The sequence below is a fragment of the Chenopodium album genome, chromosome 12, assembly GCF_948465745.1.
Source record: "Chenopodium album chromosome 12, dcCheAlbu1.1, whole genome shotgun sequence".
NCBI lineage: Eukaryota > Viridiplantae > Streptophyta > Magnoliopsida > Caryophyllales > Amaranthaceae > Chenopodium > Chenopodium album.
In genome coordinates, this window is record NC_137845.1 from 34,647,195 (window position 1) to 34,669,929 (window position 22,735).

The 22,735-nt window shown below is 41.5% G+C and overlaps 1 protein-coding gene across 1 annotated transcript; it reads right to left on the bottom strand.

Annotated features, from left to right (window-relative positions):
* Positions 1 to 21,788: 21,788 nt before the first annotated feature.
* LOC145571125 (uncharacterized) lies at positions 21,789 to 22,319 on the bottom strand. The gene has a single exon (XM_081630207.1). It carries the CDS (start codon positions 22,317 to 22,319, stop codon positions 21,789 to 21,791), a length of 531 nt encoding a protein of 176 aa, XP_081486333.1.
* Between the last annotated feature and the right edge of the window lie 416 nt (positions 22,320 to 22,735).

Here is a 22,735-nt window from a genome sequence, read left to right on the forward strand (position 1 = left end):
GTATTATTAGTATCACCTAAAGAAGAGCACGTCCTAATCTGAATAAAGTTAGATTTCGACGTTACCAACAACGTTGCTGAATATGAAGCATGCGTGGTAGGCCTCGAAACAGCTTTGGCATTGGGAGTAAAGAAACTTTGAATATTCGGAGATTCTTCCTTAATCATCAACCAAATTTCCAAAAGATGGAAAGTAAGAACTGAAAGCTTAGCTCCTTATCAAACATACCTAGAAACTCTTACCGATCAACTCAAAAAGGTAGAATACACATATCTGCCAAGAGAAGAAAATCAATTTGATGATGCCTTGTCAAGACTAGCCTCGATAGTTAGAATTCCTATAGAAATCGAGAAAATGCCTCTAACAATAGAAAAAAGGCATAAACCGGCTTACATCCAAGCCATAAAAGACGATGAACTAATACAAGAGGAAGAAGAGGAGGAAGAGCCTTGGTACACTGACATCCTCAACTATGTCACCAAAAGAGAATACCCACTTCACGTTGACAAAATTGCAAAACGAGCTCTGAGACTTTTGGCTTCCCAATATGTACTCATAAATGACGAGCTACATAAAAGGGTACCTAAAGGTAGGGCTCTCCTATTTGTAGGCAAAAAGGAAGCTCAAAGGGCAATGAGAATAATCCACGAAGGAGTATGTGGAACTCATATGAATGGCAAAATGTTAGCTAAAAAATATATGCGCCAAGGATATTATTGGACTACCATGAATAGGGATTGCCATCATTATGTAAAAAGATGCCCTAAATGCCAAATATACGCTAACCTATAACACGTTCCTCCATCGCTTCTTTATACCTATACATCACCATGGGCATTCTTAACATGGGGAATAGACATTATTGGAAAAATCACCCCTCCTGGAATAGGAGGCCATAAATATATCCTTGTGCCAATTTATTACTTCACAAAATGGGTTAAAGCAGCATCATATGCAAAACTCACCGCAAAACATGTAGCACTCTTTATCGAAAGAAACATTATATGTCGATATGGAGTCCCACATGAAATGATTAGTGACAATAGAACTCACTTCCAAGCGGAATGTGAAGAATTGCTTCAAAAATATGGCATTCAACACCATCACTCTTCCCCATATAGGCCTTAAGCAAATGGTGCAATAGAAGCAGCCAATAAAAACATGAAAACTATCACCGAGAAAATGACAGAAAACTACAAGGATTGGCCTAACAAACTCCATTTCGCTCTTTGGGGATACCGCACGTCAATTCGTTCATCCACAGGAAATACGCAATTTTCCTTAGTCTATGGAATGGATGTCGTACAACCTGTGGAACTGGAAATACCTTACTTACGCATCACTTTGGAAAGTCAACTCGATGAAGTTGAATGGACTAGAGCGAGATATGAAGAGCTAATTCTACTCGATGAAAAACGACTAGGAGCACTACATCACACTCAATGTTATCAAACTCGCATGGCTAGACACTTTAACAAGAAGGTCAAGAAAAGAAACATCAAAGTAGGATACTTGGTGTTAAAATGTTCTAGACCCAAGAGGTAAGTTTAGGCCTAATTGGTCTGGACCATACATCGTCAAAACCATCCTATCAGGAGGTGCCGCAAAACTAACTGATATGGACGGTAATGAGTTCTCAAATATGACAAATCTTGACCAACTTAAAAAGTTCTACTCATGAAAACTTGAGTAGTATACTCAAGAGAGCTACGTTTGGCCTGATTCCTAAGGAAAGGATACGTAGGCAACCCTTTACAGAGCACGACCACTTTAATTTTTACAAATCTCGCACTCCAGCATCAATCCGCCAAAGCAGAAAGAATGACGCACGAAAATCAAGACCAGCGCGCCACGACAAGGCCTGTCGTGCCGCGATAAGGTTAAAATCTCAATGGCAGTACATTTACTTTGATTTGGGCAAATTTTGGTGTATTTCGGGAATTTTTGACTTCTGTACTCGAATTATTTTCGAAATTTAGTCAAGTCAATTTCATTGCTTTAATAAAATAAATTTTTATTTCCAATATAAAAGAGTTAATTTAATTTAAAATGATGAAAAATTGCATTAATAAAATAAAATTACATTATTGATGAAATTGAAAGGCTTAAAAAATAAAATTGACTTAAAAAATAAATAAATGTCTGATAAATTGAGAGTAAAGCAATGCTCTAATTGGTCTTCTCTTTTCTAGCCCTCTTCCAATTTTTGTCTACTTCCTCTTCATCATCCATCTCTTGCACCAATAGGGATCCCTTAGATGATCTGCATATTGTAGAGATAGTTTCTCCTTCAGCCATCACACCATGCTTCTTTTCAACCCATACTTTCTTTTCTGTAGAGTCAGCTTTCCTTTTCTCTTTGCTTTTTGCAACACTCTTTTTCTTAGGCATAATAGGAGTCTTGAATCCAACTCTTGCACCTAGGAGATCTTTAGGAGGAATTTTCTTATCTCCTAAGAGATCTTTAACATTAGTTTTGTACATATTTTGAACTTTGTTCTTGTCCTTTTAAGATCTACCAAGTAGCCACTAAGCATCCAAACTAAGCATAGTTTCTCCAACAATCAATGGCATTGGATTTCTCCCTGAGTCAACTTGCTCCATAACAGACACCAAAATTGCTTGACCCTCATGAATATTTCCACTAGTGAGGAGATATTGACTAAACATGCAAAAGAGGAAAGCCCTCCTCTTATAAACATGAAAAGACTCAGATCGTGGTCTATCAAAATAAAAACGAGCAAATTCTTTTAAATTGATCACATTCCCATGCACTATATCCTTCAAGTCCCTATCCCTAAGGTTGAGGAAACGCTCAAAATCTTTATAATAATATTCGCTCACCTTAGGAATTACCGCAAGATCTAAAGAAGGAAAGCCAAGAATGGCACCAAATTATTCCGATAGAGGGCAAATTTTATCATACCCTAGACTAAAGCAATGAGTATTTGAATCCCAATATTCTAAGGCAGTATGAATAAAGTCTATATCAAGATCTACCCCCTTAATACCATATAAACCCCCCAAGTAGAAAAAGTCAAGCTCTTTCCTCTCCTTAGTAGTCAAAGACCGGCACCACTCACGAGTAAAGTCACTAAAAGTCTTAGCCATGACTACTGGATTGAAAATTAATAAGCTAAGTATTTTTAATCTGCTCAAATTATGCTGACATCGGCAGATTTGGGGGCTATTTATAAATAGGGATCGACGCAAATCGAATCCTGAACGGATTCGGGAAAATAAAATTATCGCGCCGCGATATGCTCGGGTCTGCGTGAGCGTCACACGCTATGCTAGTCGCGTTTCTTTCAACATTGACTCGATTTGTACTTTGACTTTACAATTTTGATCCTCTCAAAAGCCTTATCCAATTCCATTTTTAGCAACATACATATTCCATATTGATTATTCCTAAGTTTAATTAATTAGGCTTATTTTTAATCAAAGTTCATTTTATTTTTTTCATGTTTTTTTCTTTTTGGGGGAGAAAGTCGGAGACCCTCCATTAATAATAAAAATGACGATATTTTTTGCGCAAAAAATTTGTCACTTTTTTTTTCACACACTCACATGCACATAAAATAAAAGAATAAAATGTAAAAAATTAGAATAGACATAATAATAAAAGTATGTATCTACAACATGCCTAAACATAAAAGTCGGAGACCCTCCATTAATAATAAAAATGACGGAATTTTTTGCTCAAAAAATTTGTCACTTTTTTTTCACACACTCACATGCACATAAAATAAAAGAATAAAATGCAAAAAATTAGAATAAACATAATAATAAAAGTATGTATATACAACATGCCTAAACATAAGTTTCATAGCAAAGTCCTATACATGTCAAATAAAAAATGAACACGGGTACATCTATGATCCTGGAGGACGAATCCCGAATGTGTTGTAAAATCGCAAAGTCCGGGGAGTCACCTCCTGCCCAGGATCAGCCTTTCCAGTCAGAGGAAAAGAAAGAGTAGGGCCAGTCCACCCAGGGTTACCCTGATGAGGCTTCTGAGAACGCGGTTGCTACGACGATGAGCCAACCTCGTATGCCCCACCAACCGTAAAAGGAATCGACATCGAAGCATCTTGACCAGGGGGCTGCCTCACCTCCTCCTCAGTAGAGGAACCAGAACCCTCTATAACGACAGTGGAGTCCGACCCCTCTCGTCCGCCTTGATCCTCAGCCAAGGTGTGGCAACGTCGCGATCTAGAGCCAGACCTCTCTCTCCTACTCTCGGGTCTCGTGCAAGTACGCGTCGGAGGGACAGGCTGAAACAGAAAAGTAAGCCAAGTTACATACAGAGAAAAACTAAAATAATCAGGTGCAAATAAAGAGACATACCTCTGCCACATCGCCGTCACGATGGCACGACACCTAGTGGCTCAGCCTCACGAGCTATTAGCGGAAGGCGTCCATAGCCCTCGCCATCCTCGTCACCACCTCGCGAGAAAACTGCAAAAGTAAAAGAGGTTAAAAGCAGTCGAAAAAATGCATATAAAAAAGAATCAGAGATAGCTTACCGAATTCTGACGGCGGGGAATCGATCTCTCCACCAGACGCCAGTCCTCGGGGGCTGGAGGAATCATCTCCTCTACGGGTTTAAACGACCCCTGGTAGGTGATGGACATTGGCGGAGGTACAAACTCCGCAGCAGCCGCCTCCTGCAGAAATAATTAAGGTCGTCGATGGCTACCGAAAGAGAAACAAATCAAGGAAATAAAGCATACCTCCTCCTCCTCCAATACATAAGGCGGTGGAGCCAATTGCGGCAAAAGCTTCCTAGCATAATACTGGGACGGATGGCTATTTCTCTTCCAACCATCACCATCTGCAGATCTCTCCATGTGAGTCCGAAGAGCCTCCTGATCCATCATATGTGGTAGAGGACGTCGCAGAACTATGAAAAACTCCATAGAGTGTTGAATCGCGACTCTCTCACCCAAGTACACCACAGCGTCATACGTCCCCTAGAAATAACGACGCTGAGCTGAATACGTGACAGCTCGCGCTGGAACGTCCAAATCAGCCCATGGACGGAAAAGAGGCTCAGGCCCCTGTAAAAGAGATAGCCATGAGTTAGAATCCTGTTGAACAAAGCGAACAAAAAATGACAGCAACAATGCATACCGAGAGAAGTGCCTCTTCGAGCGAGTCTGACAGTGGTCAGGCTAAGATAACAGCCTCCCCAACAAGTAGCAACGGGGAGCCCTCGTGGCGAAAGCCTAGCTGGCGACAAAAATGAGAGATACTCGTAAAACAACACCTGTAACGACGGGGAAGGGTCAGCGAAAACTAGCATGTATCAAAAGAAAGCTTCTGAAAGTAGAATATACCTCTACGATCCTCCAGAAGTTGGAAAGCGTGACCTCCTCCTTAAAGTCTCGATCCCAGCAGGAAATCAGCATAGGCCGAGTTGGCCCAGTCAAAAGTCTCGATCGCATGTAGATCGCGGAGAGCAAGCAGATAGTAGAGTAGTGCTCAGCTACCTTTGTCAGGAGAAAAGGAACCTGACAGCAGAATCAGAACAAAGATGTGCACCCGCTGCTCATGGATGGTCACATCATCTCAAAAGGCCTCTACAAGCAGAGACCGGCGAATGGACCGGCCGCTCATCTGCACTGATCGCGACTCGGCACGGGCCCTAACAGCAATAGGACCCAACAGCTCATCCACCTCTGGCGACAAAAGGGTAATATCCTTACCCAAAGGAACCTCGGTCGACTGGAACTTTAGTCTAGTGATCAAAGAGAAGTCGAGAGGAGTGACGATCATCTCACCCCACGGAAAATGAAACGTGTTGGTGGTGTCCCAAAAGAACTCCACCAAACTACGTACGATAGAACGGCTCGACCGTAGGGAGTAGAGGACCTGAGTGGCCTGCAGCAAAGGAGTCAAACCGCATAACTCCTACAACGCGCGTAGCTGCGCGTTGTTGATGAAGTAAGTCTTGTACAAGTGGCCGATGGTTTCGTTGCCCGAGCCGTGGCAACGAACCCGCTCGTCGGTCATACCAAGCCGAACGCGCTCTGAAATGTGGAATTTGTGCGCGAAATACAAGGTCTGCCCATCCCAATAAGGGAACTCCCCAAGGCTAGTGGAAGTCCCCTCACCTGCATCGACAAGCTCGTTTTCCCGGTGAGCCCCGCAAGAACGAGAGCCAGAACCTCGATGACGAGTCATGCTAATCATGTTCAAGAACATAAAATTAGTAAATGGATGGTTCTATAATATCTTAAGTTCGCCTAGCAGCATGATACTATGTTCGTAAAAAAATAGAGTACGTAGTACTAAAACAGAGCATGATTTTGATTCGACAATAACAAGAAATTTTGAGCAATAAAACAATTTCTTGCAATATTATAGCAAATATTGTGACAAATTAAGCATGAAAAGCAAGCAAAAACATGAAGAACAAGCCGCATTAGGCTCACGAACTCAAGGTGTTCGTTAATGGCAACTTGCTTGTCTCTCCACCAAATTGAGGCAAACAAGTTTCAAAATACTCCTAAGGCAATATACAAACATAAACAAGTGGTTTCACGGCAAGAAATTCGACAAATAAAGCAAAACAAGCAAAATTGATTTCGAAATTTTCGAAAATTCGAGAGCAAAAACGCACTAAATTCGCACAAAATAAAGTGAGTTTGGGGAAAACTTAAATAGATCGGCAAACTAGAGATCACAAGCTTTGATTTGCAAAAAATTTGAGCGAATTTCGTTGAAACGAAGGAGAACCAGCCAAGAAAAATTTTCGAGCGAAATGCAAAAGGAATGAGGTGCAATGACGAAATGGAGAAGAAAGGGGTTTAAATCCGGAAAACCCGACTCCATTGCGACACGATAAGGTTATCGCGCCGCGATAGCACGTGGCAGCGAGCGATGGTCTCGTTTCCTCAGCAGCACAATTCCCTAGGCCCCATATTGGTTTATGTGGACCTTATTCAGAAAATTGGGTTCCTTGGTACGCCAGTTAGCCCCTATAAGCAAGTTGACATGATTAGTAGTCGGCTTGATTACAATCGCAGTAAGTGATCGACCTGATAATGATCGTCTCACTTAGCTTACACGCCTAACATTGGCTCATCGCAAGCACCAAGATATTGGTTCATCGCAAGCACCAAGGAATTGGTTCATAACAAAATACAGCAAAGAAACAGCACAACAGACATTCAAGAAAAGCACAGGCAAAGCATTAGCAAACTAAGGATCGTTACATGCAAAATGATCTTCGACAACGTTCCTTAAGATGTGGAGGGTTGTCACAAACAATTGAAGATGACTACAAGTAGAGTCACCTTCAACAAAGTTCCCAAGCTAGTGGAAAATTGTCAAGAAAACGGGAGATGGCTACAAGAAGAGTTATATTCGATTATGTTCCCTAGCTTGTGGAGAATAGTCACAAAACAGCAGAAGATCGCTACAAGCAGAGCAATCTTCGATGGTGTTCCCTAGCTTGTGGAAGATTGTCACAGCGGAAATGAAGGCAGCTACAAGCGGAGTGGTCTTCGGCGTTATTCCCCTAGGTTGAGGAAGGTCGTCACAAATGCAGAAAAACGGTTACTCCAGAAACGTGTGCGCGATGGTGCAAGATACACGTTTCTAACTCTTTTACCTGTTTAAACTAATGCTAGTTTTCAGGTATCGGCGTTGCAAGAATGATTTACGATCGCAAAATGTTCTAAATCATTCTCCGTCCCTATCGCTACTTTGACTTTTGTTTTTGAAACATACATTTCTCCAAACTCAGTCAAAGTGGGGGCTTCTATAGACACCTGATTGTGTCTCCCAAAAAACCAAACCCAATGATGAATATCTTTCACGTTATTTGATTATCGAGCGAGGTGATATGTGAAAGAGTCTCGTGATGCACCTGTTTTTAATAAAAATACTTCTTTCTGTTTTTGAAAATATTTCTTTTCGTACCTTATTTATAGAAAATGTCCAGACTAATTTAGTTTGGTCCTTAATATGGGTCTAGTAATAGTGTAGTTGGATAGGGTTTGAAAAGAGCTTTCCAACAATATATTCTAAGCCCAATTCCGATGAATAATGAGGAAGATATGGCCAAAATACTAAATTGGGTCCAAAATGATTTTATATGGCCCAATGGTCAAGTGGAGGGCTCATTAATTGTCATTCCTAAATTATTAGGAATTACTTTAATTTTTTAGAGTAATCTAGAAGGTTATTTTAAATTCTAATAGAGTTAGGATTGATAATTATACTTTTATATTATTTAGAAAAGATAAGGAATTCAATTCGGAATAAAACAAGTGTTTTAGAAGATAAAACTGATTTTAAATTAAGATAATTATGGTGTCTAATAACCCGATTATATTGGGAAAAGGATTCCATGCAGGATTTTTATCCTAATCAAGCCATCGCGCCACAGAGAGCCTTTCGCGACACGATAGGACTGTCGCGTCGCGATAGCCCTATCGCATCGCGATAGCTCTATCGCGTCACGATAGGGTTTGTTTTACTTCGAGTCGAATTATGAATCTTTTCGAAGCTTTTCGGATGTTTTCACTATAAATAGGGGTGTTATTTCCCCATTTTCAATCATCAACAATCATCTAATTCTATTCTTTCTCTCTCTCAAAGCTAGAAGCTTGTTCTTTCTCCCTCTTTCTAAGCCTTCCCTTTTTGAAATACAATACCGCATTCACGAGTCTTAGACGCCCCTAACCAAGCTCGAAGTTGCCTTTGCCCTAGACGTGAAAGGTTGATAATTTCTGAGGGTTTGGTCCCAAATCGCTATTTCAATTATTTAAATTAATTGTTTGATTTAATATTTTCCTTGAAGTTACTAACGTGTGTTGTTTTGATAGAAAGAGATACGAGGAAACAAAGTAAGTAGTTTCATTGATATATCTTTAAAAAGCATGCTTCGATTATATTAATTCCTAGTTCATGTTGGGATGTTATTTATTGCTTTCTAGTATCATGATTATTGCTTCCTATTTTCTTCTATCATGTTAGTATCATGTTAGGATTAAAGCTTTGATCTTTATTATTTAGTGACATGCTAGGATTTGTTATTAATCATGTTAGTATCATGCCTAGGATCTTGCAAATATTATTATGCTTTGATGAGATTGAGATTATGATGATGATGATTTGTTGTTAATAATATTATGTTGCTTAATATTATTATTGTTATTGCTTGATTACGCCCTCTCTTGCAGGTTTAAAGGAGATTGGTATTTGTAATCACACTTAATAAGATAATTAATAATTAAATTTAGGCTAATGTGATTTTAATTCAAGTGATCGCCAATAATAGCTTTGTTTGTGCATTAATATTCAACCAACATAGATTAAATATGCTTAGGGTTAATGTAATGATTGTATGTTAGTCAGAAAGCGCACATGAATACGAGAAAAATAAAGTAGAGGCCTATTTAGGGCAGGTTCAATCTCTTTTAGGTTGGATTTGTACCTTTATCCCCGAATATCCAGTCATAGTTCAGGACCACTATGGAGTTAGCGATCTCATAGATCGTGAAGGGGTGTAACCTTCAACTTGTGAACAGTTTACAAGTGCCTAAAACTTTTTGGCGACTCTTTTGTTCTAGTTTCCTTCCCTTTGGACACCACCATGCTTAAGTGTATGATCACAGTGGGGCTCAAGTGTGGGATGCTTGAAATTATTCCCTACAAGGACGAACGAGAGAAAGAAACTAAGGGTTAGGCTTTGTGTTTGCTAATTAGGGTTTAATTGAATAATCAACTGTTAAATCAAACCCTAGGCACTTAGTCTATTTATAATCATATTATGTCTAGACTAGGTAAGAAACCCAACCCACTAAAACTCTCCCTTATGGCCGAGCGCCTAAGAAGAAAATCCCAACATGGGCCTTTTCTTCTTATGTTCAATTTATGCCCTTTGTGTAACCTTATAGGATTTGTTCTAAGGCTTTGGCCTATTATACTAGCCCAAAGATTGTTAGTACCTCTAGTTATGATATAACGACAATCCAAAAGAACAAACTTAATTATCTCCATAATTTGATCCATTATTGTAAGCGTCAATTGAAGCGCGCCTACTTATGCATGTGTGAATATGCTTAACAATCATAGGAAGTGGGAGTTTACTTTATGTTTCAGGGTTTTCTATGTCCATCGGGAGAGTTACAACACCAAGACTGGAATCAGCTGCTTGTACCCGCAAAACAACGGATACTCCGGGTGGTTGGAGTTCCACCTTCGACGATCAAGTAATTATGTGTACGGAGAATGTAAAAAGATGCAGAAAAGGTAAAAGTGAGATCTTCTCAGATTTTGAGATCATGTGTTTTCTCTGAAGTGAGAGAATTCAGGTGTTTGTAATAAACGAACGTGCCCCAGAAATGGGGGAAATCTCCCAATTTATAGAGTCGTTGAAAAATGTGCCATTTCTTAGGTCATTCTGACCTAAGTTTGGTGGGATGCGCCATATTACGGCTTTCTCGGGATTTGGGCCATGAAGGCACCCTTTTTCCCAATAGCTGGGAGGGACACGTGTCAGTAGGAGATCAGCCCACTTAGGGCCTCTCTTGGGGGAACACGTGTCACCTTCTGATAGGGCCACGTGGCCTGGGTAATTTTACCCAAAACATTTGCCCCTCACAAATGTGACGTGGCGTGCCATGTGGCATCTATGACACTTATCACTTAATCATTGGTGAGTAAGTTTTGCTGTTCACCTTATGGGGAAATTACGAGATTTCCCTTAAATTTACCCCTCTATAAATATAGCGTTTACCCCTCATTTTTCACATATTCACGAAAAACCATTTGAGAGAATATCTGAAAGAATCTTTGACTTTCTGAGAGAATTTGATTTCTGTCGTTTGCTTTTAATTCGCCTGCTTTATGCGCCTGCTCTTTCTATTTTATTCTCTACTTTTTGCTTTCCGTCTGTGTCTGTTATCCCTTGCTTTTCATAAATGGTTTCGCAAACACATACAGCACGGCCTAGGATAGCTGTCAGCCGGCCACCTGGGAAGGCTAAATCTAGGACTAGGAGTGCCGCCTACCCCATTCTGAAACGTTCCCGAATTCGACCGTTTTTGTGTCTGTGCAGGACACTATGACCAGAACTAAAAGGACGGCCCAGGCTTCTAGTGATGAAGAAAACGATGATCCCATTAGGGTGCGTAGGAGCGAAATCTTATACCACCCGCCTGGCACCTCAAGTACGCCGGATGACTCCATCTTAGACCAGTTAGAGGATGGTTCTGATGTTGGGGCGTCCGGCTCCGAGCAAGGGTTATCCCATACGGATGTCCCCTCAGGCGGCTCTAATGTTGAAGAGAGGTCGTTTGAGGCTAATGAGGAGTCTAGGGGTCCTTATTCCCCTGCTGGCTCTAAAGGAGAGGCTGCCTCTACTGAAAGAGGTCAAGGAGAGGCATCTTCCTTTATGCAAGAAGAGTTCACTCCTTACTTTACCCATATATCCGCTGCAACCCAAAGAAACATGCGAAAGAAGTTAAATGCCTTCCAGGACACCTATGTCATGGAGGCCAGATATGAAATACATGTTCCCAGCTATGTCATGGATGACACAATCATCTGGCCGCCTCACCAAAGCTATGAGGACTCTAGCTTTGGGTGTTATGAAGCTGCTATACAAGCGAACTTGAGGTTCCCCTTGGATCTAGTAGTTGAAAGGATCCTAGACAGACCGCCTGGCAGCTAGCCCCTAAATCTTATGTGAACATACTGGGGAATGTAGCCGCCTGTAGGATGCAAGGAGTAAAACCAAGCTTTGAGGCGTTTGCCTCAATGCATTATTTAAGTAAAGATCCAAGGTTAGGCGGTCCCGGCTGGTACACCCTGACCTGTAATAAAGGATTTATAATGACTCTTAGAATAGAGTCTAAGTGGAAAGATTGGAGAAACAAGTTCTCCGTCATCTCTTCTCCAAATACCATCTGGAATATGAAGTTCAACTCCTGGAACAGAGATCCATATCTCTTAGGCCAAAAGACAATTCCCTTGCATGTACTTGATGAATGCTGGGATCAAATCTTGAAGCCTGGGCTTTTCAAAGTTGAAATCAAGACAGTAGAGGGAGGGGCTGATAGAGAAATTGTCCCCAACAGTTATATTCCTAGGTTTGAATGGCTTAGGGATCCCTTCTTCCTAGCCGCTTGTGGCCTTAGTTTAGAGAATAGCAAAGGTAGCTGGCCGGATGAATATGTTGTTAAGCGTGTTTTTTGTTTGCTTGTGCTAATCATACATTCGGCCTTTTTTGCAGAAGAAGCAATGTCGCAACTCTCACCAAGCAAGAAACCTGGCAACTCTGCAGCCGCTTACCGCCAGATGATTTGGGAAAAGAGCCAAATTTTCAAAACAGATCAGCTTGACCATGTAAGTTCCATGCATCCGTCATTTCAATACAAGCAGATTACATCATTTTATACTAAGTCTTTTGTAATTTTCTAGGAAGGATCAGTCAAGCCGGCTGTGCTTCCAACTATGAGCGAGATGTAGGGTTTCGATGAGTCTAACTCACCGCGGAAATAAAACCCGAGCCCAAGGAAAAACTCACAATTAATACAACCAAAATGCATAATAACAAGATTAGAGAAAAGACTAAATTACCCTTATAGCGTGCTTCGCTCGACCACTGGAGCTCTTACTTGAGAAAGCTAAGCCTCGCAAGCACAACGACCTCCGACAATACCCACTTATTTCGGGGTATTTTTGGAATCCCTCGGGATACTGGTCGCGCTATGCCGGTAAGTAGACTTGGACACCTACAAAACAACGGAGCTCTAGTTTATCGGAGATCCGCCTCCAACTATCTAGTAAGTAATCGGAAAACGGAATAAACTAGAGAGAGAAAGTAAAGAGAATTTGGAGCTTTTAGTGCTTTATTAAATATTATGTCATAATCCACCCCTCCCATCATAAATGATTGGGGTATTTATAGGGGTGGGAAATTGTGCCTCTTTAGGGTTGATACCCTAGATTTCTGTCTCCTGATTGGCTACGTAATCAGCTGACGAAACATGTCAGATGGGGGCGTCGTTTTACGGCATTCTTGGGATTTAGGCCTCCTGATGTAAGGAGGCCCTTTTACTCCTTTTTCAGGTGCTCTCTTGAAACTGACACGCGTCACCTTCCTATAGGAACACGTGTCACCCTTTGATTGGACCACGTGTCACTATGGGATTGTGTTATTACAAATGATATACTACAAGAGGGGGGGTGAATTGTAGTAAGTTCCTAATGCCTAATTTTCGCGGAATATAAAACAGTTATAGTTAGGAACTTAAAGAGTGCAAAGCAGATTTTACGAGGAAACCTTCCAGGTCCTAACTGGAAGTAAAACCTCGGCCCTATTGGGACTTATAAACAAATTCCACTATAATAGGCAACTCTCCTAGTATAACCTATTACACAGACCTTTGCTTTGCAAGTTCCACCACGGACACTTGCCACTTGATAAGAACCTATCCTATCGACCTAAGACACACTCAGGCACCTTTTTCAACCTAAGACACACTCAGGTTCCTTTTTCAACCTAAGACACACTCAGGTTCCTTTTTCGACCTAAGGCACACTCAGGTTCCTTTTTCTCACTGTGCAACCCAAGACACACTCATGGTGACTCACTCCACTTGAATTTTAGAGAATTCAAACTCATCACACCCCAATACCCAAAACACTCAAACCCTTTTTCCCATTACAAGATCTCATTGAATAACTCCAAATACATATATATGAATAAAGAGATAAAACTAATATGTTGGACACTCGAGATCTGTCTGGAACTCACTGGACGAACTGTAACCAAAACCTGATAGGAACTTTGACCAGGAGGACTGACTTAACTTCATGGTGAAGGATAAAACCATTAAGCACGACCACTCCACTTCATCAGCCTCAACTTTGAATGAATACATATAAGTATATTTATAATACACTCGAATTATTCATTTCACCTTGAAAAAGATAGGTTTTATGAAAAGATAAGTTTAAAAGATATTTTCTAAAACAAGTCTTCCGAAAATATATCTTTTTGTTAAGAATAAAATCTGTCAATAATAAAAAGATATAATTAATATAAAATTAGATTTTATTCAAAACTTATCTTTTTGTTTAAAAATACTTTTTAAACAAACTTATCTTTTTCCAAAAGGGATTTATTAGAAAATAAATATCTTTATTTAGTAAAACTAAATCCCTAAAAGATATGCACGTATTAGATAAATATATATCATTAAAACCGACTTTTAAAGACGTGCATACTTAAGTTCCTATTAGGTTCGGAACTTCTGACAGTCTCTGAGTTCCTGACAAGTCATTAATTCTAATTTCATTTACTGTCCGGAGTTCACCTTGGTTCTATATAAACTTGTTCCAGACCGACTTTTATGTCCAACATACTTACATGAATCCTAGAGCAATATACTTCTATTTCTCCGTCTTCATGTTGCTTCTCTGAGACTCTTATTCTGGAATCCTTTAGTCTTGATGTATTCTGGATCTCAGGTTTTGCCCCAGCATTACACCGGAACCAGGTCATTACAACCCGTTGATATGTTCCTGTCAGGACACACCATTGCCCCAGCATTACACCGGATACAGGTCATTACAACCCCTGATATGATCCTGCTGTTAGGGAACACCTTGAAGTTCCATTTCTGGAACTCTTCTTCTAACTTTACTTGTATCCTCATGGATCTTCTAAAGTCCCTCTGTTTCAGTTCCTTCTTCAACTCCCAGAGTTTACTAAACCTGCAAACATCACAACACTAGAAAATCCTTATTAAATGGAAGTTTGCTCAATCATAACTATCATCATCAAAACCTCATAAGGGTCAACAAGTTGCCCCTTTTTGATGATGACAAACTGAGCAAACTTCTGAGGATAACAAAGTAAAACAGAAGGTTAGTTTTTTCATTTATAAAAACAATAAAGAAAACTAAACTAAATTAAAAGACTCCTACACATACATGACCTATATATGCATAGGATACTTACCTCGTGAAGCTAACATATGTAAACATCTATTTACATAGTTACCTTCATGAATCCTTCGCCATCATCATGCTCATCAACCATCTCTCATTATTGCGCTTGTTCCTTATATTGCTTATCATATATTACTCAAGTTCCTTACATATATACCTGTCATTACCCAGGTTCCTTGTACCTTGTTCCAAGCATAACTTGTTCTTTCTATGCACAACTAAACAAACATGTTAGATAGATAATCATCATTAGTTTATAATCATCAAAACCTAATTACTCAACAGATTGGACCACGTGTTGGGGTGTATTTTTACCCTAAACACCACCCACAACACGACCCCGACCGGTCTCTTACTTGGAGGTTAGCCAAGTCGGACTAAAACACTACTCGAGTAATTAATGAGCTTAAAGGTTCTCTCAAGTGGAGATGCCTTATTGAGCTCTTACTCAAGTGAACAATCCCAAGGTATGCCTTGGCTATTTATAAGGAGTGCTTTCTTGTGAATTTCTCTCATCTTTCAATGTGGGACTTTTTCACAAAAAGATCCCACATGGAAAGAATGTTAAATTCAATTCCTAGTTAAATAAACAAAGGAATAACTAAGTAACAAGTGTCACATGGTTAGGTGAGGACCACTTCCTCACTTGCTCCCCAAGGCAACTCACATCCATTGTGAGCTAACCATGTGGCAACCAACCTTGAGCGCCAAAATGGGTTCGGTTAGGCCGTCACCTTTCGGCCCGCGTCCATGACCCATCACCCGGGTCCGCGGCCCTTGCCACATGGCACTGCCAATGTGGCGCGCTGCCATTTGGTGGCTGCCAACGTGTGCTGCCACATGGCGCTGCCACGTGGCGCACTTCTATTTGGCACGCTTCCCTAGCCTTTCGCGCGGCTAGGGTTTTTTCTTATTACTTGAAGCATTTTCCCGTCTCGCCAATTCCTAAATTTTGGCTCGACTTTTAAGATTCGGTTCCGACGCTCTAAGCTCGAAATCCGACGTCTTTGTTCACAATACTCGTGTGACTCATTAATTCCTTTCGAATTAATTCGCCGTGTTGGACCGTTAGTTGCTTGGCTGTGACCCGAAGGGTTCAATCAAGATTAAGCTGTAATATTAATTATACATTAATATTACTGATCGGAAGCGGCCTCCACCTAGGCATTCCGATCACTTGAACTTACTGAATAATTAGCTTTCTAATAGCTCCAAACCCTCTATCGAAATAATACACTAGTTCAAAGGACACCATTCCTTTCACGAGAGGCCCCCCAAGAGGCCAATTACTGGGGAGGAGCAAACGCCCTCCAGGCAAAAGAATTCGACTGCATAGAAGCAATTAGCAAGAAGGTCTGACTCTCACCCCTTTACTGGCGGCAAGTCGCCGGCTGCTATGGATGCTCTGAAGCAAGCGGAGGCATCAAAGGCATCGAAGATTACTGGAGTCTCAGTTGACCTAGGAGGTCTTATCACTGGCAAGCACAAGGACAAGCGTGCCCAGGATCTAATAGTTGAGATCCCAGGTATCACCGCCTTTAACCCTTTGCCTTACCCTTGCAGGGTTAAGAATTATACCTAGTCACAAAACCACTCTAAAGTCAGCTGGTCTATTGGCCGAGGCTATGCCAACCTCTCACCAAATGTTGAATGTGCAGATGCTGTTCAAACATCGGATGTGCAGTAGTTCGCTAAGAACATGCTTAGGGTTCTCTCTACTGAGCAATGGGACTCCATTAGGGGAGTCGGCAAGTCTTGCTAGCCGTCTGCATATTAACAGCCTTCCTTTGGTCGGACGTAGGCCATGCTGAGGGTGAATGGGCTTAAAAAGCCATTCAATGATAAACAGAAAGAGGTAAGGGCTGCCAACCAAAGGGCCGCTTCCAATCTTAACCAGGCGCTGTTTGATATTAATAAAACTAAGGCACTAATTCAGGATATCTTGTATTCACAGGCGACTGCAAACTTGGAAGTCAAAGAAGATTTGGAGGCAGCCTATAAGAGGGTGACTGAGCTTGAGGGCAAGCTGAAGACGGCTCGGACTGAGCTTGGCAAGCTACAAGATGTAGGCAGGGGCACAGACAGCCTCCGCCGCCAGAATAAGAATCTGCAAAAAGCTTGCCAACCAGGAGGAGTAGCTTAGAGTCAAGTACGCAGCCCGAGCCGAAGAGGAGAAGCGACAGCTAATTGAGGAGAATGAGGCCGACTACGTCACCCGGATGAAGATGAATTAGAAGGCTCTATTCCCCAAGGACGACTACTCCATCTAGGAGTATCGTTTTGAGCAAGCAACCAATGCATTAGACGATGAGCAGCACCAGGCGGAGCAGAGGGCTAATGACAGCGAGATTGAGGTCATGGAGGAGGATGAGGGAAATGAGGACCATGAGCACAATGAAGACCATCTGGCCAATGCTAGTGAAACACCGGATGGGAATGAAGTAGAGTCCTCCCCTTAAGTTGATTAAATTTAAGTTCCTGCGGCCGAATGACCTTTCAAATACTTTTCCGGCTTGCGTGTTGTGTATCTCATGTCTCTTTACCGACTGTGGAGTCAGGTTTCTACAACAATTTACTTATTTCTTCCGGTTGTGTAATCAGTTAACAATTAATTTTGGCTGACCATGGGATTAGTCCTTTTAATATGAATCATCCGGCCATTAAGTTGGTTTTATCAGTTGTGTTTTTTTTAATTGTATCTGTTTTATGAATGTGGTATATCGGGTGTTTTTGCCCTAGGATGGTTGTGCGTTTGGGTCTAAGAGTGGGTTGATTGGCTTGGAAATTTTTGATACTTTAGAGTATGACTAATTTCTAAGTCAATCAATCACTATGGTGATTGCCCCAAACCAAGCGTGCAGCCGGCCATCAAGCAGTCGGAGATGGAAACAGGCAGTCATAGACCATTTTTACTTTACCAAATGGCTCTTATGGGTTAAGTTTGAACTTAACATAAATTTCTATATTGGCCTTCTCTGCCCCAATGGAACAGGCGGACTAAATAACAAGATCTGCTTTTTGTTTGCCTGTATTGCCCTAAAGCAATGACAGGCAGACTTATAGCGTTGTTTAGTTCCAAAGTGAAATATTATTTGCATGTCGTTTGCATATTGTCCAATGGTTTCTCAGGGCTTACCAGTTTCACTTTAGACTTTCCAAGCCAGACGGCTATGAGTTGGCCAATTAGGCCAATCAATTTAGGCCGTCTGTATATATTTATAGAGCAATGTGCCACCCAAATGGGATATGCTCTTTGCGAAAAATTCACCCGAATGGGCGTCGCCAGACGCCACACTCGTGTTGGAGCAGACATATTGAATATTTGATATCATCCGACCATTTGCCTCATTTTATCGTCTTAAAGAGATCAAACAGCCGCTAAGGTTCTTAGCTTTTTCATTTGTTAAAGTTGACCGCCTGCACATTACACAGGCGGCATTCCCTTTGAGGGTCATCTGTACTTAAAGCAATAAATACACCATAGGTTGGTGCGCGCGCACACACCCTCTTGTCGTGCGCACCGTGGCTCTCCGTCCCTTTTGTTTTTCTTTGCTATATATACATGAGGCCTTTCTATTTTTTGAACAACTTTAGACTAGCTTAGAATTTCTCTCTCATATGTTAGCTTAGATTAAGAGCTTCTCTCTCTAGTTTTAAGGATAGTTTAGGAGTAGTTTTAGAGAGAGAACTGAGGGATTTTAATGGTTATTTGAGAGATTGAAGATTCAAGATGACAATTGTATTGAAAATCTCCATTATCAATCAATGAGGATTTCTCACTCTCTCTCCTCTTTATTGCTTTGTTTAATTTCATGTTTGTTTGGTTTGATTTTGATGTTTTATTCTTGATTAGTGTAATTGTTCTTGATATTTTGTAGATTCTTGATTTCTTTAGTTGTTTGTTGATAGATTATGATTCTTGAGTAGTTGTTTGGCTAGGAATTGGGTGAAACTTGTATGATTGATTAATTGTGATTAATTTGGGAATTGTGTGATTGATTGTTGAGATTAAAGTGATTAATGAAGGTTTGCATGTGTGTAATTCGATTAGGCCTTGAGAATTATGCTAGATTGCATTGTAATTGCTAATGACACGACCAATTGATTTAGGAATTGCAATTATCGATTGGTTTGGATTGTGATTCTCTTAGTTTGTTATTCATAGTGAACCCTAGCTTAACGATTAGGAGATAGCTCTTTGATTCCAATTGATAGCTCTTATCATTAGTCTTCACAACGTTTGATTGGCATGATCTTCCCAAGTTGTTGCAATTGTCATGATTACTTGTTGATCCCCATTCCTAGTGTTTTATTTGTTTGATTGTTAGTTTGTTAGTTGTTAGTATTCCTTCTTCACCTTCGACTTCGACCTAGCTTAGGCTCATAATTGAGAGTGCTTGAACATTACCGTTCCTTTGGGTTTGACCCTTGACTTACCTCTATACTCGTATGGTTTGTTAAGTGTTTATCAATTAGTTTGGCTCTAGGGAAGATTAGATAACGACCTACATTTTCCCTACGTCAAAAGCCCTTTTTGAAGAGCACTCCGTTTTTTATTTCAAAGTTGGCCGCACGTTTTTTCATTGCGACCATTTTTGGATATGTATCCAGCAAGGTGCTGTCTAGTAGATAGGCCCGGATGCCATCCATCCAGGTTAAGCTTCGGTCAAGTACTCAAATGGGCTCTTCCTCAACAATACTTTGTTTTTCCATCACTTTCCAGAAGACTGACCGAGGCGTATCACAAGAGGTGGATGATGCCAACTTAGACAGAGCATCTGCCTGATTGTTCTCAGACCTGGGCAGTTGACTCAGTTGAAACTCTTCAAGTGTCTTGGCTTCAGTTTTGACCGCCTGAAGGTATTTTATCGTAGCCGGATAGGTGGCCTCATAGTCACGATGGTATTAGCTAACGACCAACTGTGAATCAGAGCAGGCGTTAATTTTTGTTGCCCCTGCCAACTTGCACATGCGGATGCCGGCTAGCAGGGCTTCGTACTCTGCCTCAATATTTGAGTCCTAAAACTTGAACCGTAGTGCATACTCATACTTGTCCCCTTCAGGAGACTAACATATAACTCTTGCATGCACCACTGCCGTTCATGGTAGAGCTCCCGTCTACATACACTTTCAAAACCTGATCAAGATTTTCCGGCGCAGCCGGCCTTACCATTTCGACAATGAAGTCGGCAAACACCAGACCCTTCACTGCCTTTCTTGGTTCGAAAGTGATTTCAAAACTTTGTATTTCAATAGCCCATTTGAGCATTCTACTGGATGAATCCAAGGTTGTCATTGGCCGCTTGAGAGGTTGGTCCATATAGACCACAACCAGATCTGCCAGGAAGTAAGATTTCAACTTCTTGACAGCCATGAAAAAAGCAAGGCCAAAATTTTCAACCATTGGGTACCATAGTTCAGCATTTCGAAGAACATGGCTAATGAAAAAGACCGGGAGCTGATTATCATCTCTCTCAGGAAGGAGAACAGCACTAAGGGCATGATTTGAAATGGCTAAGTACATGTAAAGCGTCTCTTTGGGCATAGGGCTAACAAGCCTTGTCAAAGAGTGTAGATGTTCTTTCAATTTCTGAAAGGCCACCTAAGCATCATCCCCCTATTCAAACCTTGTCTTCTTTCTGATCGCTTGGAAGAAATAGAGGCACTTGTCACCTGACCGGCTGAGGAATCTCCCCAATGCCGCTAGACAACCTATTAGCTATTGTACTTTTTTGATAGTGCGGGGTGACTTCATGTCAATTACCGCCTATATCTTATTTGGGTTGGCCTCTATCCCCCTTTGATCAATTAAAAATCCGAGAAACTTCCCAAACTCAACACCAAATACACACTTCTTGGGATTGAGCATGACCTTGTGCCGCCTGAGTGTGGTGAAGGTTTCTCGGAGGTCAGCAAGGTGGTCGCCTGTAGCTTGGATTTGACTATCATGTCATTAATGTACGCCTCTGCATTCCACCTAATCTGGTTAATGAAGATTGTATTAATCATTTGTTGAAAGTATTAGGCGCATTCTTCAAGCCAAACGGCATCACAGTATAACAGAATAACCCCTGATCAGTGATGAATGCCGTCTTTTCTTGATCTTTTTTCCACAGGGGAATCTGATCAAAGTCTGAGTAGGCGTCCATGAAGCTCATCAAGGCATGCCCGGCTGTAGAGTCGACCAGGCTGCCGATCTTTGTAAGCGGGTAAATGTCCTTTGGACATGCCTTGTTCAAGTGAGTGTAATCAACACACATGCGCCAGGTACCATTCGGTTTCTTTACAAGTATTACATTCGCAACACTGTCAGGGAAGTTACACGGCCGAATGAACCCAGCGTCTAACAACTTTTTAACTTCGGCAGCTGTCACCTAACTTCTTTCCTCGCCGTAATTTCTTTTCTTTTGCCTGATAGGCTTCTTTTTTGGATCCACTACGAGTTTGTGGACAGCAAGATCCAGGCTGATGCTTGGCATCTCCTCCACTTCAAAGGCAAAGATGTCTTTGAATTCCTTCAGCAGGTGGTGCAAGTTTGCACCCAACTTTGCAAAAGCAACCGTCCCCACCTTAACAGTTCGCTCTGGATGGCTGTCATACAAAAGAATATCAATGTGCTCACGAGCCGGCTGGGGACGGAGTTCATCTGACCGTTCCCCGATTAATGATTGCTATTGCTTTTCCTTCTTCACTGCCACCAGCTGATCAGCTTTCCTCTTTTTTTCGGCTACTAGTGGGGTGGGATTGGGATCCTTGACATCGTTAAGGTCTATTAGCTCCTCCCCCTGGTCGGTTGCTGCCGTCGTGGGCTAGACATCTGAGAGATAGTACTCTCTAGTTGTCTTCTGATCCCTATTTAGGGAGCCAACAAAACCATCATCCCTTTCAAACTTCATCAGCATAAGGGAAGGGATTACGACGGTCTTGGACTCGTTCAGAGTTAGACGACCCAAGATGAGGTTGTAGGCAGTCAGCTCTTCAATGACCAAGAACCGGACGACCATGTGGCATATCTTTCCCTTCTCCCCCAGCCGGATAGGTAGATCTATCCGTCCAACTGGGTGCACAACTCCACCCCACAAATCAACTAAGGTGTGAGAGACATTCCGTATGTTGTCGAGCTTGTACTTCAACCTAGAAAAGCACTTGTAGCTGATGATGTCAGACGATCTGCCAGTATCTATCAGGATCCGGCCAACTAGTTGGTTGGCCACCTTGAACTCAATAACCACAGGGTCATCATATGGCCGGCAGACTTTGCCCCGGTCCTTCTTAGTGATGACGACCTCAAGGAATGTGCTGTTTGACGCCTGACCCTCGTCAACAGAGTTGACATCCATCTTCCTCAGGTGGTCCTTAGTGCCTCGTATGGTAAGGGCCCCTCCGGAAAAACCGTCTGCTATGGTGTAGATCGACTCTTTGTCAGTGTCCGAACTACTAGTAGGCTAGGAAGCCTTTTTGGATGACTACCCTGAGTTTTTATTCAAGGTAACCTTGGACTTGAGGATGTAGGATTTAAACACCCCCTGATCAGCCAAATGGCCTAACAGCCGCTTGAGGCTATAGTAGTCGTTGGTGTCGTGGCCAATGTCCTCATGGAAATAACAATACTTTTTTTTTGTTTTGATTCTTGGTAGAACCTTTCATAGCAGCAGGCTTCTCAAAGGTCACTTGGTCTTCGATCTCCATGAGGATGGAGTAGCAGTCCTTGTTTAAGTCGTACTTGGGGACGTACGGTTTAAACTCTTTCTTTTTC